At 39.7% G+C, this 16,939-nt stretch overlaps 2 protein-coding genes across 2 annotated transcripts; both read left to right on the top strand.

Annotated features, from left to right (window-relative positions):
* Positions 1 to 1,994: 1,994 nt before the first annotated feature.
* LOC135558060 (ferritin, heavy subunit-like) lies at positions 1,995 to 6,516 on the top strand. Its single transcript, XM_064991815.1, has 5 exons — positions 1,995 to 2,218; positions 4,207 to 4,309; positions 5,074 to 5,220; positions 5,638 to 5,763; positions 6,127 to 6,516. Exons 2-5 carry the CDS (start codon positions 4,211 to 4,213, stop codon positions 6,283 to 6,285), a joined length of 531 nt encoding a protein of 176 aa, XP_064847887.1. The 5' UTR covers positions 1,995 to 2,218; positions 4,207 to 4,210; the 3' UTR covers positions 6,286 to 6,516.
* Positions 6,517 to 10,839: 4,323 nt separating this feature from the next.
* LOC135558081 (serum amyloid A-5 protein-like) lies at positions 10,840 to 12,109 on the top strand. Its single transcript, XM_064991835.1, has 4 exons — positions 10,840 to 10,947; positions 11,063 to 11,168; positions 11,413 to 11,551; positions 11,760 to 12,109. Exons 2-4 carry the CDS (start codon positions 11,081 to 11,083, stop codon positions 11,896 to 11,898), a joined length of 366 nt encoding a protein of 121 aa, XP_064847907.1. The 5' UTR covers positions 10,840 to 10,947; positions 11,063 to 11,080; the 3' UTR covers positions 11,899 to 12,109.
* The last annotated feature ends 4,830 nt before the right edge of the window (positions 12,110 to 16,939 follow it).

Genomic DNA, 16,939 nt, shown 5'->3' with positions numbered 1-16,939 from the left:
AAAATGGCTTAAGGACAACAAAGTCAAAGTATTGGAGTGGCCATCACAAAGCCCTGACTTCAATCCTACAGAAAATGTGTGGGCAGAACTGAAAAACCATGTGCGAGCAAGGAGGCCTACAAACCTGACTCAGTTACACCAGCTCTGTCAGGAGGAATGGGCCAAAATTCACCCAACTTATTGTGGGAAGCTTGTGGAAGACTAACTGAAACATTTGACCCAAGTCAAACAATTTAAAGGCAATGCTACCAAATACTAATTGAGTGTATGTAAACTTCTGACCCACAGTGAATGTAATGAAAGAAATAAAAGCTGAAATGAATAATTCTCTCTACTATTATTCTGACATTTCACATTCTTAAAATAAAGTGGTGATCCGAACTGACCTAAAACAGGACATTTTTCCTGGATTAAATGTCAGGAATTGTGAAAAACTGAGTTTAAATGTATTTGGCTAAGGTGTATGTAAACTTCTGACTTCCACTGTATAGCACATGATATGCTTCCTAGCATTGGGAGGAAGTGTATGATGAATGACATTAATTGAAATGTGCAAATGAGAGATTGTGAGACCTAGTGGCAAAGGAAACGAGACAGTCTTATTCATGGGTTGGATTTTCAACCAATGTTTATGGCATTATGTTGCAGCATTTTCTGTTGTGATTATATGATACACTGTATGACAATGACCCAGCAGTCCTCTGCTCTGGATGGCTGACTGTCTGGTACACACAGTGGTTATTAACTGTGTGTAGCATACCAGACAGACAGAGAGAACTGTGGTGATGATAGTACTGTTTATCTGCTACAGCTGTTCAGTGTCATGTAGTGTCAGTATTTAGTCACATGGTGATGGTTCTTCCCATTATTTAAAATCAAGTCTAGCCTGAAACTTGTAGCCACACAACTGTAATAGAAGAATTTATCATGGTTTTGTATACTTATCTGAATTTGCCCTATTTTTCCACCATGATAATGCCAATCAACTAAGTAGGACTACACCATAAATAAGTAATTTCACTGCTGGTATCTCATTCATGTGGCCACAGTTAGACTCTCATAACCTATTTTAATGTGTGGCATCCATTGTGTTTGGGATTCTGAGATATTTTGTGTTGATCAGACTATGACATCTGTTCTGCTGTTGTCACTTCAGGGAAATTCAAATACCCTCTTCAAAATACCTGTTAGGTAATATCATGAATTGTCAGCATCTCTGCTAAGAAAATGTGGTCTACGTGACTGTTTAGTGTATTGTTTAGTTCCTTATTTGATGAATCCTGTTAATTGTGTAAGGCCAGCCGTTTTTAAAGTGGGACCTGACCTGGGAAACACTCTGGGTCCATCCTTGGGAGCCTTAGCCTAGTATTTTTGGGGTTTTGTCTGGTGGTCTGGAAAAACTCTAGGCCAGGGATCATCAACTAGATTCAGCCGCGGGCCGATTTCTTCTTGAGTGGTGCTGGAACATAGACTGCCAATTGACTGCAAGAAGCCCAAGAAGATATAATATTTGTCAAAAACATAATTTCAAACCTTGCTTGCATATGATCTCTCTATTATGGTTGAAAATAAATGAGGCATTCAGCAGACACTCTTATCAAGAACAATTAGACTTAAGTGCCTTGCTCAAGGGCAAACATATAATTTTCACCTAGTTGGCTCGGGGATTCGAAACAGCACTCTTTCAGTTACTGGCCCAGCGCTCTTAACCGCCAGGCTACCTGTCACCCAGATTGCTCAAATAAAAATCACTTGAAGCGGGCCGCCAGTTGGGGAACCCTGCTCTACTCATGTGATACCATTTTCATCCGTTTGCTATGGCTCACTGAGTACGAAAGGATTTCAAACAAGTGGCTTGCTTTACCATATAGTTTACACAAGTTTGACCGAATAGAGTAATATTTTATATGAAAAAAATGATGTGCTTTGACAGTCCCTCATTGCGCCAATCTCCTCCCCTTACAGCTTTTGACGACGTCATTCCCTATTTAACCACTGCGCAACGCTCACGATTATCAGTTTGCAGACGAGAGTAAAGGTTACCTGCTTCAACAGTGCTTGAACGGCAACCTTCTACTCTTTCGAAGCAATTTATTTTTTGATGAAATTCATCCCTTTTAAGCACCAAATTAGATCAAGCTACCCATAACATTTCGGAACATCGTTAATACGAACAATTCGAATCACTCACACCACCACTTCGGACCAGAAAAACAAGGTAAGACATAACATATCTAGCTAAGGATAAATAAGTTACTAAACTAACGTTAGCTGGTTGGCATAATAGTTGGAAGGATTATGTACCTTAACGTAGTTCGCTAACCACTGCCGCCCAAGGCCGTACTAGTGAGGGTGGCTAGCTAACTACGTTTGGTAACAAACTACGCTACCTACTGTAGCCAGCTAGTTAACGTTAAACGTTAACAAGCTTGCGACGATAACGTAATAACGCGGAGTAATCTTACAATGTTTAAATAGCTACTAGTAGTTAAGTTGTCTGTTATGGCGGTGTTTTTCGATATCACTCTTTTACTTCATGTCCTTGTTTTGCCGAATTCTGGCGTCCAGTATTGGGAACTATATTTTTCAGTGGTCGTCTCCTCGATTTGCCGTTGCGTCGTCACAGCACCAATTTAACTCGCTGCGTTCCCAGACGTAGAGTTTTCGCCATCTCCTACGCACACCTCGCCCTTTGTTCTTCTCTGCCTGTTTCAGTGAGCTCTCGTTTGCGGTAGAATTAAGTGGGGAAAGTCGCCATGCTATCAACTAAACCTTGTCTGTCTGAACTCGCTAAATATTAATTGGCAACACTGATGGCATTGGTCGGTCAAGTGCGACGATCTATTATATTGGCAAGATGGTTGATTTAACAATGGAAATGCATGCCTTCAGAGGCGAGATTCATCTAGCCAATCTTTTGTAAAAAAAATATATATAAATTCCCTCGTTAACAACCTAAACATTTTCTATTCGCTCAAATAAACTTCATTTATCAAAATATAATTTCAGTTTTTTTTTAAACTTATTTAATTGGGTTAGTCAGTTAAGGCCAAACCTGAGGCACTGAGCTGCAATGCCTTTGACCACTGTGTGACATCAATATCCCATGTGACATCAATACAATGCCGAACATTTTATTTTACTGTCAAAATTGACTACAGTGTAAATGGGATAATTTGCCAGTCGGGTCAAACTGATTTTTGTGATACTTGTGGTTGTGCCTGCATCCCAACATATTTTGAGTTTGGTTTTGTATCAATCCTGGCCACACCTGGCAGCCCCCATGTAATCATCAATTCGGAGTGCAGTTGCATGCAACCTTTCTAAATGTTGGTTTACTTCGGATATCCTTACAGGGCTAGTTGGGGACCTTCGGTAAGTTGGTGTACTGTATATGGGACTGTTTCTACATTTCAACGGCTTAACCTCAAACGAACTGAAATGTATACACATATTGAAAGCATTTCATGAGAACTAAAAGGTGTGCACAATAAATGTTGTCCCCATTTACACTGTAATTTATAGATGTTATGAAGTAGCCCCAGAGGTTTATCGAAAGACCAACCCAAATCATAATTAGGACTCTTCCCACCTATCAAACCACACCCTGGAACCAATTAGTTTGAGTTCAGTCATAGCCGGTAGCACTTAATGAACCAAATAAAAAACAAGGCTATATCAGGAAGTGCAGTCGCCCTTATAGCAGACCATCTGCTTAATCTGTATGTATTTTGGGCGGCGTCGACCCTCTTACTTCCTCATTGGGTGCGATGCGCATAGATACGGTCTAAGTATCTAGCTAAATAGAGGAATATATTTGTTTCACTATTTAGTGGCAGCTGGATTTGCAATGACAACGACCTGCCCATGTTGAAATGCATCAGTTGTTTTGATGATAGTTACACACGGACACTGCGTGTGTGGAGAGGTGCAAGCTTCAGAGTCCAAATACTTGCGAGACTCACGCTCTTAGCCAACTAAAGGGCTACAGTGACATCTCATAACCAAACAAACCATTTATCTATTGCATGGACTATGACCTGATGGCACCAACTTTCTGTAACGTTAGACTGTTACTCTTCAATAATTCAATCTTCACTTTGGCAACAGTGCACTCCATGCTGTTTTAAGTGCCGGAATTCATTGAACCAAAGTGTCCGAAACATGCCTGCCTTTCCTCTGACAGTTAATGTATTTCAATTTCAGAAACATGCCTTCTGTGAGACAGAACTTCCATCAGGACTGTGAGGCTGCCATCAACCGGCAGATCAGCCTGGAGCTGTACGCTTCCTATGTCTACCTGTCCATGGTAAGAGCAAGAGTTGAATGGAGATGTAGTAAGGAAGAAGGGTTTGGCAAGTGTGGTCAAGGACACTAATATGACAAATTGAATGACTGATGATTAGATTATAGGTCCACGGAGTCATGCGGTGTAGTAAAAAGTTTACACCCCATGATGGTGCAGATGGGTGCGTTCAACACCCTGGCCTCTGGCACTCATATTAATACTAGGACTGGGCGGCATGGCCTAAATCATCTTTGTTTTCGACCTTGTGAGTGATTGATTTTATTTAGTTATATCACACGCTCTGAATAAGCTTTGAAAAATTCACTGTTCCAGAAGTCAGCAATAATCATGAATTCAGGCTTGTGAAATTATATATCTAGGCTAAATATAAGCCTTCCATAACCGTAAGGCTCACTAATATATTAATCAAAGAAGTGCTGTACTTTCAAAATGGTTTACCTGATATGGGTGAAAATACCCTTAAATTAAAGCGGACAGTCTGCACTTGAACCCCAGTCATTGTATCATTTCAAGTGCTGGAGTACAGATCCAAAACAATGTCACTGTATCAATACGTGTGGAGCTCATTTTATCTGCTTACTGATGGCACAGTTATCACTAAACGCATATTGATTCCACTGATAGCCAGCCACTACTTATGTTAATGAATATTTTGATATTGGGCTTTTGATTCAACAAAGTTAAGGTCTTGTGATCAGCTTTTCATGATAGAAGTGGAACCAGCCAGGTAGCTTTGAACTAAAGGGCTTTTCTCTCCGTCCCAGGCGTATTACTTTGATCGTGATGACCAGGCCCTACACAACTTTGCCAAGTTTTTCAAGAACCAGTCCCACGAAGAGCGTGAGCACGCTGAGAAGCTGATGAAAGTTCAGAACCAGAGGGGAGGGAGAATTTTCCTGCAGGACATCAAGGTGATTGTGTGTGCAAGTGCTTGTGTGTACATCCATGTTTTGCCTGTTAGGAAATGCGTGCTTTCAACAGGAGTTTAGTGTGGGGATATGGTAGTGCCCCTCTAGGGAGGGCCAATGGGAGATTGAGGGTGTGGACCACTCATCTCTCACAGACATTTAAACTGCTGCCAGTGATCAAAACTGTCAGGGAAAAATGTATGGTTGCAATGAGAGAACATTAAACAGCAGCCATATTGGATCCTAGAGATAGACAGACTTTGCTTACAGAGTAATGCAATGAGGGGTTAAGAAAACAGAAGTTTTAAACTTGACTGATTGGCTACTTAATAATGTGTACTCCAGTTTGTCTGACATAAGCTGGTGGGTGGTGTGGAAGCACTACTGCTGCTCTAACAGCATATGTATGGCTTGTTCTAGAAACCAGAGAAGGATGAGTGGGGTAGTGGTGTGGAGGCCCTTGAGAGTGCCCTGCAGCTGGAGAAGAGTGTAAACCAGTCCCTGCTGGACCTGCACAAGGTCTGCTCTGAACACAACGACCCACACGTGAGTATTTGGAGACAAGAACAATACAAAGGCAAAATACCATGTTATTTTAACTGCAAGATGTTAAAAATGTCAATAGTTTAAATCTGAATCTAATCCACCCACATTTCACATAATTCAGTATATCATAAACAGTGCCCAAATATGAAAAGCCTGACCTACGTCAGGTTTTTCCGTGTACACTTTCAAGTCCAGTGGGGCACATGAAGGTTTTACTACTCTGGGTTGTAAAAAAATAAACTTTTCCTCTAGGGTCTAGAAGAACACTAGATTATTCATCCATTTTCTGTTTGAGGCATCACTCCACTGAGTTTTGCTAAACTGTTTTTCCTTGTGCTCTTGTTGTCCTTCTCTTTTTCTCAGATGTGTGACTTCATTGAGACACACTACCTGGACGAGCAGGTGAAGTCTATAAAGGAGCTGGGTGACTGGGTGACCAACCTCCGCCGCATGGGTGCCCCGCAGAACGGCATGGCAGAGTACCTGTTTGACAAACACACTTTGGGGAAGGAACGCGAATAGATAGACCCTCAGTTTTCTTGCTGTAGTTCTGTCTTGCTTGATAGATCTGACTAGTCTATTTTTCTGTCAGGGACTGGCATCAATAACTTTTATCCTTAAATCCTTAGTTTGCACTAAGCTTCAACCTCCAGTTCCTATAAGCCATTAGCTCTTTGCCTCTCCAAATTGACTGTATCCCCTGCTTTTGTTTTGATGGCAGTTGTTGTGAAATAAAAACCCTCTGGATTCTGATTTCTGCAGGTGTGTGTCTGAAGATTAGTCTAAATGGTCAGCATTCAGTTAAACAAACTGGTCTGACACAAAATGGATGGAATAAGGCCCATTCAAGAAGCTTGAATTGAGTGACTATATTGATTTAGAATGGCACTGATATTTCTAAGAAATTATTTAAGCAAATTCAGCTGATCCCATTGGAATAATATTAATGAGTGTGCAGGGCCCCAGTGATTCAATGCTCTTAAGAAACTGCAACACCCAGGTGGCTCTGAAAGGATTTAATAGGGTACACCAAAACTTAGGAACACCATCCTAATATTGCGTTACTGTGTATCTTCCAATGTATTGAGTTTCATTCCAATGCTTTTATCCACTTCATTCAAGTGCTTATGGATACCTTTGAGTAAAAATGTAGTCAGGTTTCCATCCAATCTTATGTATATGTCGGAATTAAGATTTTAATTTGTGGCCCCCACAATTTAAGTTGCTCATCCCTGTTGTAGGCTATACCTGCACTGTATCTACGAGCTGTTGGCTTGAGTGCATGTGTCAATACCAGAGTGGGCACCTTCGCTTTATTAACTCAATATTTAAAAAACATCAGTTTAAAATGTGGTGGAAACCAATTGAACAAGTCTGACTTATGGTCAGACTCGCTCGTGCAGAACCACCTATGCTTGTGCCTTCTTTCAATGCTAATTTGAATGTCATTGAACACATGTCCCTTTGTTTTTCTCAAACATCCGTTCTGAATTTAAAAGTAATCTAGTTTGTCAAAAGTATCTAATCTGATTACAATTTTGCTAACGAAATGGATTACACTTACTGTTTAATCCCTTACATGTAACAGATTAGATGTAATCTGTTACTCCCCAACCCCTCCCTTTGTGTACAGGGGGGTCTATGACCTATCTAGGGTTCTACATCTATGATCACCAATGTGTCATTTATACTGTTCTTAAATATGTAGCCATATGGATATGTCACATTTGACTATAAAACATTGCAGTGGTACTCTTTTCTCTGAGTGAGGTGGATTTATGGCATTTTGCAACAGAATATGATAGTCTCTTTGAAATGAAACCATCTAATGATAGATTTCAAACAAATACACGTCTGTCATTTAATAACCATGCCCCGATATGGAAAAACACATCTGTCTTTATTTCATGTCAACTGTCTATTTGGGGCTACGGTTTGTTTTGGACAGGACAATAGTAACACTGTCAAAAACAGGATGTGATGCTGAGGAAATTCCGAAGTTTCATTTCCAGTCAGAACTGTTAGGAAAGGAGAACTGGCATCTCAGCTGGCTTTCACTGCCAACAAAACATTATTGTGCTGCAAGTTTATAATGTTCAACTAAAACTGAAACTAAAATATTAATCATGAAAAAAATGAATACTCATACACATGAAATGACATACATTTATACTGACTACACACACTCATGAAACACTGCTGCTACTCTATTCATCATATATACTGATGCCCAGTCACCTTACCCTTATACATATCTACCTCAATCGATCCAGTATCCCTGCACATTGTAAATATGGTACTGGAACTGACCCTGTATATAGCATGCTTTATCTTTTTATTTCCATATCTCGTGGGTTTTTGTTCTCCCTTGATTAATGCATTGTTAAGGTTAGAGCTCAAATTCTTATTTACAATGACAGCCTACCCCAGCCAAACCCAGATAACGCTGGGCCTATGGTGCACCGCCCTATTGGACTCCCAATCACAGCCGGATGTGATGCAGTCTGGATTCAAACCAGGGACTGCAGTGATGCCTCTTGCACTGAGATGCAGTGTCCAAACTGTACTTATGTATGTGACATTAAAACTTGAAACTGAAACTTGAAATAAAGAAATTAACAGACCTGTTTGAAAAACTAAAAGTATTCTGAAACGTGGAATGACTCCAATGTAAAATTGGAGTCATGAGAAGGGCTAACCTATGACCTGACCCATCACCTTATATGTTACTGCCCCCCAGTTATGACATCCCAAAAAACACACAACAACCCATATTTCTTCTAGCCTCCCACAAATGCTTCATGCTCTTAACACTAAAACTGAAACAAAATAATATAAAAATGAAATATAAATATTTTTTATACAACTTAAACTAAATAAAGTTATGTAAAAACGAACAGAAATAAAAACAAATATAAAAACACATAACCTTGCTGTTCTGTCTCCACACTGACATGTCATTATACCAACATGACGTCATCATGGCCATAAAAGTTTAAAACTAGTTTACATTTTTTCTTTTTTTGTTACCTTTCAAAATGGTCATATTTGGTGACACTTTACATTAAGGTACTATGTTAAGTGTGTTTAAGTACATGTAACTGCCAAAATAAAGGAAACACTTGAATAAATGATGGATACAAAGTATATTGAAAGCAGGTTCTTCCACACAGGTGTGGTTCCTGAGTTAATTAAACAATGAACGTCCCATCATGCTTAGGGTCATGTATAAAAATGCTGGGCAGGCCATTATTTTTGCTATCATGGCTATGCCCCGTAGTATGACATTGCACCCATCCACAGTGGTCATTGATCTGGTTGGCTGAGCCATATACCATGGCTGTTTAAGTGACCAGATCTCAACCCAATTGAACACTTATGGGAGATTCTGGAGCAGCGCCTGAGACAGTGTTTTCCACCAAAAAACAATGATTTCCAATTGAGGACTAAAACTGAATAGGACAGTACAGTAAAGCATTAAAATCTGTATATTTTTTTCTGATGTGTTGTTGCTGACTAGAAGAGGCAATGTTAGTTCTCCATTCTCAAGAGTCCAGACAGGGGTTATATCCAGAAACTGGTAGGCCTCACTAGATGCTAAGAGGGCTATGTACTTTAAAATATCCATATACATTTTTGTTGTTGTTGCAGTATGCCCCATAAAAGCTCCCTGGTCTTTGTTATTTAATCTTTGTTTGAAATTCACTGCTTGACTAAGAGACCTTACAGATAATTGTATGTGTATGGTACAGAGATTAAGTAGTCATTCAAAAATCATGTCAAACACTACTGTTGCACACAGAATAAGTCGATGGAACTTATTATGTGACTTGTTAAGCACATTTTTACTCCTGAACACATTTAGGCTTGCCATAACAAAGGGATTGAATACTTAGTGACTCAAGACAATTCAGATTTTCATTTTGAATTAATTTGTAGAAGTTTCTAAAACCCAAATTCCATGTTGACATGATGGGGTATTTTGTGTAGGCCAGTGACATAACATCTTTAATTGAAACATTTTACATTCAGGCTGTAACACAAAAAAATGTGGAAAAAGTAAATGGAGGTGAATACTTTGTGAAGGTACTGCACATGTCGACAGCAGAGGGAGCACGTCCCATCCACATCGACGGGGCCGCAGTGGAGAAGATGAAAAGCTTCAAGTTCCCCTGCTCAACAGCACTTCTTCAATCTTAGGAGGCTAAAGAAATCCAGCTCGGCCCCTAAGATCCTCACAAACTTTTACAGATGCACCATTGAGAGCATCCTGTCACTGTCTGGTTCGGCAACTGCACCACCCGCAACCGCAGGGCTCTCCAGAGGGTGGAGGGCTCTCAAGATTGCTTGTCGTAATATTGATATGTTTCTTAATTCCATTCTTTTACATTTAGATCTGTGTATATTGCTGTAAATTGTTAGATATTACTGCAATGCTGGAGCTAAGAACACAAGTATTTTGCTACACCCGCAATAGCACCTGCTAAATATGTGTATGCGACCAATAAAATGTGATTTGATTTGTAAACAAGCGTAATTGTGACCAGTAGTAGGATAAAAAGATAGATACTAATGGTAATGGAAATCAATAATCAATGAACAGCAACATAGGTGTGAGGGGGAGCAGTGATTGTGTCAACCGTAAGATACAGGTGCAATCAGTACGTTGTGGACATGTAAAGTGCTTTTCATGTCTATGTCTATTAAATACCTGTATTCTACCCTACTATAGTAGTCTATAATGAATCATACCATCAGGAATCATTCTCTCATATTAGGTGAGAGGCAAACGTTTGGAACCTCATCCATCATGACAATTACGACATTAAAAGCAGAAAAACAAACTTCATTGCCCCCATTAGTCTTATTAATGCTGACACATCCCATTTGATATCTTGGTTTTTAAAGCGGTAGGCCGAGTTACACAATTGAGGAGTATCCTCCTTATTGCCCAAGACTTCAGAGCAGGTAATCTAATTTTGTAATGACCTCATCTTGTGTAGCGGACAGACATTTCTGAGTGTAATAATTCGGGAGGACGAAGTTCGGGAATTCCAGCTTTTGCAAAACTAAACTCCTCCTTGGTCTGAGTGGAATATAAGAACAAGCTGCGGACCATAAACCAACACAAAACACAAGGGAGATCAAACTGCCTGATTGACTAACTAACTAAGGAGCTGAAAGGTAAGAGATAACTCTGTTATATGAGGCGGTCACAGTTTAAATGTAATAAATTATCTGTAAATATGTTAGCAATTCATATAGTAGCCTACGTTCTCTCTCTCCATGTTTCTTTTAGTCTGTCACATCTGCAAGTATGAAGCTGCTTCTAGCTGGACTTGTTCTGACCCTTATTGTGGGGGCTCAAGCTCAGTGGTACCACTTCCCTGGTGAAGCTGCTCGAGGTCCGTTTATACACTTTAATCATTATTTCTTCATTGTTGACAGAAATAGATACACAAATCAAGAGTAACAAATCATTCAAGAATAACAAATCATTCAAGAGTAACTAATCATTCAAGAGAAACAATGTACTGTATTCGAGGACTCCTTTAAAGTCATTGTTGTTTCTTGAGGCTAGTAGTTTGAAATGTTGTAAAGTTCCTTGTAAGTGTCAAACTCAACATCCGTGTCCACCTGACCCTGCAGGTGCTAGAGACATGTGGCGTGCATATGGCGACATGAAGGACGCCAACTGGAAAAACTCAGACAAGTACTTCCACGCTCGGGGCAACTATGATGCTGCCAGGAGAGGACCAGGGGGCAGGTGGGCAGCAACAGTCATCAGGTGGGTGATTCTCAAATATCTGAGAGACGCTTATAATGTGGTTCAGTTGCTCATCAAATTATCTGATCAAAACTTTCTCCATTTAGTTCTTTATGCCACATTTTGTAAAAAAATAAATAAATAAAAATGTCTGGTCAGAAAGACAATTTGACCATTATTGGTTCACTGTGGTTGATGTGTGACTTATGTAATATTTCTCCTCTCTCAGTGATGGCCGGGAGATGGTTCAGGGTTCCAGTGGTCGAGGACATGAGGACTCAGCAGCTGACCAGGAGGCTAACCGCTGGGGACGTAATGGAGGGGACCCCAACCGATTCAGACCCCAAGGACTCCCCAAGAACTACTGAACCTAAAAAAAGGTGGTTACTAGCCAAACTGAAAGGACAACAATCCAAACAACTACACTGCAATTAATTACTGCTTTTGGTTAAAAAAATGTCATATTCTCAAAAATGATTTTGCCCAAATGTTCTGATAATAGACAAGAACATGGTACTGAAACTTAGTATACAATGTATTTCAAAAGTGTTGCAAAAATAAAGTGATTACGCAACTAGAGACTGAATCTCTTTCTGTAATCAGTATGATACGACTGGGAAGGTTGGAAAGAAATGTTCAAATCCTGAAATGTATACTCAAATGATCTGGGGTTGACATTTTCTCAGCTCTCAACTGGGTCAGCCCTTTACAACTAGTAACTGGGACATTTGGACAGTGGGTCAGCCGTACATAGTACATGTTTTTCATAGGATAGACATAGAAGAAGCTGAGAAAAACATAGGATACATAGAAGAAGCTGAGAGTATTGCAGGTGACACAGTGATGTGAACTTTGAGGGTGCAACAACAATTCTAAGCCAATAGAGGTTGTGCATTTATTTGCCTCTGCTCATCACTAAGCTCCCTCCCTCTCGCCAACACAACACACACCGTGTCCTCCCCTTCTCACTTACAACCAATAGATGTTGGTTTAATTGACCACTGATCCACCAGGCCAATTTATTGAGTGTAATGATATAGCAGGGAATCCTGTTATTCGCGGGGCAGGGGATGTAAGGAGGCCTGCAGGTACCGTATAGGCTTGAACAGCTGGTCCATGAGGATGGTAGGTCAGTTCATCACAAATTGCAATTATAATATTGTTATCTGCCACGTCCATTTCAGTATAATTGTTAATCATTGAGGGTCACTGATGAAATCATTGTGAAAATAGAGACATGCTCTGGAACAAAGCTGGTGCCAGGCTATCCTTATGACATCACAAGAGAAGCATGGGGAGAGAGGCCAAAGGGGAGAGGATGGATGCCCCTGCTGTTAATGGAACATGACAGTTTGAATGAGGATTCGATTCAACATACTATGCAACTCTATGGAGACCGGAGGTTAGATGAGTAGGCTATGTATAATCTAACGTAGATAGATAATATGCATACAATTAGTATACAGTTAGGCTTTTGAACATAACCACTCATTATTACAGAATGCAGAATTACAGGCATACTGTAAAATATGCACAGACATACAAATGTAACACAGAGGAATTGTAACACAGGGGAATTGTAACACAGAGGAATTGTAACCCAGGTATATGGCTTTCCTAGGTTTTCAGTTTTTGTCACTCTTAATTTGAAAATATGAACTTTAGGGCTCAAAGTGATGTCAATAGCAATAGATATTGCAATATCAATATCATAGATTTCGCTATATCATGATACACTTCACCTGAAATGTGTAATGGTGAGCAACAGGGTTCAGCTTCACCAAGTAGAAATAAGTAGCCTCAGCAGTTGCACTCAGCATCTATGTGATGAGCCCTGAAATGCAGCTAGGAAAACATAAGTATCATGTCTTGATCCCCTGATCCCCAAATACATTTATGTGGAAGGTTCACCGGGTGAGCAATGATGTGTAGTTAATGGGTGAACAATGTTAAGTCAGGTTTACCTGACAATCATAACACTCAAATCTGAATGTGCAAGGCATAGTGTTATGTGGATGTATCTATTCATGATGTATTGACAAACTAGATGTGGTAAGTCTCTCCATTACCACATGTAATCCATTCCTGGCAATGAAAAATACATGAGCTCGTACTGTACATATACATGAAATCAGACATTGAGTAGACAGACCACTCCTGTGGCTTCTCTTAGGTACTATTCTATGACCAAGGTTTTTGCACAGCACAGAATATCATTTTATAAAGACAACAAAGTGAAATATTTGGTCAAAGGTATGTTGTTACAAACCTGCAAAGAGAGAAGGAGTGCTGTGAGGTGACAGACTAGACCTCAAACAGATATACACCCATATTTCTAATCACAGTATTGGATGTCCCATCTCCCTCTCTCTTTCTCTGCTTTCTCTTGCTCCTTTCAAATACAATGCACACAGGAGAGATTTGGGAGGAGTAGGAAGGAGTAGAGGAAATAGAAAGAGTGGGGGTTAGAATTAGCATTGAGGGAGGGGTGGAGGAGAAGGATTGATGTGATTGGTCCAGAAGGAAGGTGGCTATACAATCAGCTTCTTCTGAAAGCATGGCTTAATGAATGAACACTCTTCATTTCAGGTAGCCAGGCAACACAACAATGAGGTAAATACTATTATGCCCAGGGATAAGCCAAGTACTTTCCATGCACAGATGTTTCTCAAAGCTTTAACTGAGTGTCAGATTACTGTTCTGATATGGATTTCTACTTTGTTCTTTTCCAGTTCTCCTCCATAGCTGGCCAATTACTTGACTGACTGACTAACTGACTGAAACTGACGATTGAACATTGGCTGGTTGACCGAGGTATTCTCCATCTATCTTCCACTAATCCATTGTTTTCCTTAAACACAGAGGTGCAGATCACGTTTACAGATACACAGACAGAGAAACTGCCAGAGTAACTGTATCTCAGATAGATGGCTAACAAGCAGATCAGGTAAGTGCGGATAAGGATATTGATGGAAACAGGATTTTGAGAGGATTTTATCAAATGTTTTAAATGATGTTCCAGGTTGAATCTTGTACTAATTCCTCCACCATTATCCCTCTCTCTCATTCTTGTTTTTCTCTTTTGTTATTGATTGGTCAACGTCACCTTTTTGATACCTTCTCACCCTTCTCTCTTTCAATTCAATTCAATTCATTTAAATTAGCTTTATTGGCATGGGAAACATATGTTAACATTGCCAAAGCAAGTGAAGTAGATAATATACAAAAGTTAAATAAACAATAAAAATGAACAGTAAACATTACACTCACAGAGGTTTCAAAATAATAAAGACATTACAAATGTCATATTATCTATATATACGGTGTTGTAACGATATGCAAATGGTTAAGGTCTGCCTATGGTGGCCTTTCTTGGGTCTAATTGTGTTGCGTTCTGTTGGCTTTATGGGGTCTGTTTGTGTTTGTGAACAGAGCCCCAGGACCAGCTTGCTTAGGGGACTCTTTTCTAGTTTCATCTCTCTGGAGGTGATGGATTTGTTATGGAAGGTTTGGGAATCGCTTCTTTTTAGGTGGTTGTAGAATTTAACAGCTCTTTTCTGGATTTTGATAATTAGTGGGTATCAGCCTAATTCTGCTCTGCATGCATTATTTGGTGTTCTACGTTGTACATAGGATATTTTTGCAGAATTCTGCATGCAGAGTCTCAATTTGGTGTTTGTCCCATTTTGTAAATTCTTGGTTGGTGAGTGGACCCCAGACCTCACAACCATAAAGGGCAATGGGTCCTATAACTGATTCAAGTATTTTTAGTCAGATGCTAATTGGTATGTCCTTTTATGTTCCTTTTGATGGCATAAAATGCCCTTCTTGCCTTGTCTCTCAGATCGTTCACAGCTTTGTGGAAGTTACCTGTGGCGCTGATGTTTAGGCCAAGGTATGTATAGTTTTTTTGTGTGTTCTTGAGCAACGGTGTCTAGCTTCAATTTGTATTTGTGGTCCTGGTGACTGGACCTTTTTTGGAACACCATTATTTTGGACTTACTGAGATTTACTGTCAGGGCCCAGGTCTGGCCGAATCTGTGCAGAAGATCTAGGTTTGTATAGCAGACTCTCATACAGGCAGTCTGCGGCAGGGTAGCCTAGTGGTTAGAGCATTGGACTAGTAACCGCAAGGTTGCAAGTTCAAACCCCCGAACTGACAAGGTACAAAATCTGTCGTTCTGCACCTGAACAGGCAGTTAACCCACTGTTCCCAGGCCGTCATTGAAAATAAGAATTTGTTCTTAACTGACTTGCCTGGTTAAATAAAGGTAAAAATACCAAATTGAGTAAAAGGCTTTTTTGAAATCAACAAAGCATGAAAAGTTTTGTTTTGTTTTGTTTGTTTGTCAATTAGGGTGTGCAGGGTGAATACGTGGTCTGTCGTACAATGATTTGGTAAAAAGACAATTTGACATTTGCTCAGTACATTGTTTACACTGAGGAAATGTACGTGTCTGCTGTTAATGATAATGCAGAGGATTTTCCCAAGGTTGCTGTTGACGCATATCCCACGGCGGCTATTGGCGTCAAATTTGTCTCCACTTTTGTGGATTGGGGTGATCAGTCCTTGGTTCCAAATATTGGGGAAGATGCCAGAGCTAAGGTTGATGTTAAAGAGTTTTAGTATAACCAATTGGAATTTGTTGTCTGTATATTTTATCATTTAATTGAGGATACCATCAACACCACAGGCCTTTTTGGGTTGGAGAGTTTTTATTTTCATTCAAGGCAATTGGAGAATCCAGTGGGTTCTAAGATTTGTATTTGATCATGCATATATTTTTGCTGTTTGATCTTTGTTTATAGAGCCAAAAAGATTGGAGAAGTGGTTTACCCATACATCTCCATTTTGGATAGATAATTCTTTGTGTTGTTTTTTGTTTAGTGTTTTCCAATTTTCCCAGAAGGGGTTAGAGTCTATGGATTTTTCAATAACATTGAGCTGATTTATGATGTGCTGTTCCTTCTTTTTCCATAGAGTATTTCTGTATTGTTTTAGTGATTCACCATAGTGAAGGCGTAGACTCGGGTTTTCTGGGTCTCTAGGTTTTTGGATGAACAGGTTTCTCAATTTCTTTCTTAGGTTTTTGCATTCTTTATCAAACCATTTGTCTTTGTTGTTCATTGTCTTCAGTTTTCTATTTGAGATTTTTAGATTTGATAGGGAAGCTGAGAGGTCAAATATACTCTTCAGATTTTCAACTGCCAAGTTTACACCTTCACTATTACAGTGGAACGTTTTGTCCAGGAAGTTGTCTAAAAGGGATTTAATTTGTTGTTGTCGAATTGTTTTTTGGTAGGTTTCCACACTACATTCCTTCCATCGATAGCATTTCTTAATTTTACTCAGTACCTTTGGCTTTGATGCCTCATGATTGAGTACTGCTCTGTTGAAGTAGACTGTGA

This window comes from Oncorhynchus masou, chromosome 2, assembly GCF_036934945.1.
Source record: "Oncorhynchus masou masou isolate Uvic2021 chromosome 2, UVic_Omas_1.1, whole genome shotgun sequence".
NCBI lineage: Eukaryota > Metazoa > Chordata > Actinopteri > Salmoniformes > Salmonidae > Oncorhynchus > Oncorhynchus masou.
Note: the sequence above shows the minus strand (reverse complement) of the source record. Positions and strands in the feature narration are given on the sequence as shown.

What these genes read in the sequence shown, in the direction of transcription:
- LOC135558060 (XM_064991815.1), top strand. Translation starts at nt 4,211, where the DNA reads ATGCCTTCTGTGAGACAGAACTTCCATCAGGACTGTGAGGCTGCCATC. An exon ending in CCTATGTCTACCTGTCCATG is followed by an intron (nt 4,310 to 5,073) that starts GTAAGAGCAAGA and finishes TCTCCGTCCCAG; the next exon opens with GCGTATTACTTTGATCGTGA. An exon ending in TTTTCCTGCAGGACATCAAG is followed by an intron (nt 5,221 to 5,637) that starts GTGATTGTGTGT and finishes GGCTTGTTCTAG; the next exon opens with AAACCAGAGAAGGATGAGTG.
- LOC135558081 (XM_064991835.1), top strand. Translation starts at nt 11,081, where the DNA reads ATGAAGCTGCTTCTAGCTGGACTTGTTCTGACCCTTATTGTGGGGGCT. An exon ending in CCCTGGTGAAGCTGCTCGAG is followed by an intron (nt 11,169 to 11,412) that starts GTCCGTTTATAC and finishes CTGACCCTGCAG; the next exon opens with GTGCTAGAGACATGTGGCGT. An exon ending in TGGGCAGCAACAGTCATCAG is followed by an intron (nt 11,552 to 11,759) that starts GTGGGTGATTCT and finishes CTCCTCTCTCAG; the next exon opens with TGATGGCCGGGAGATGGTTC.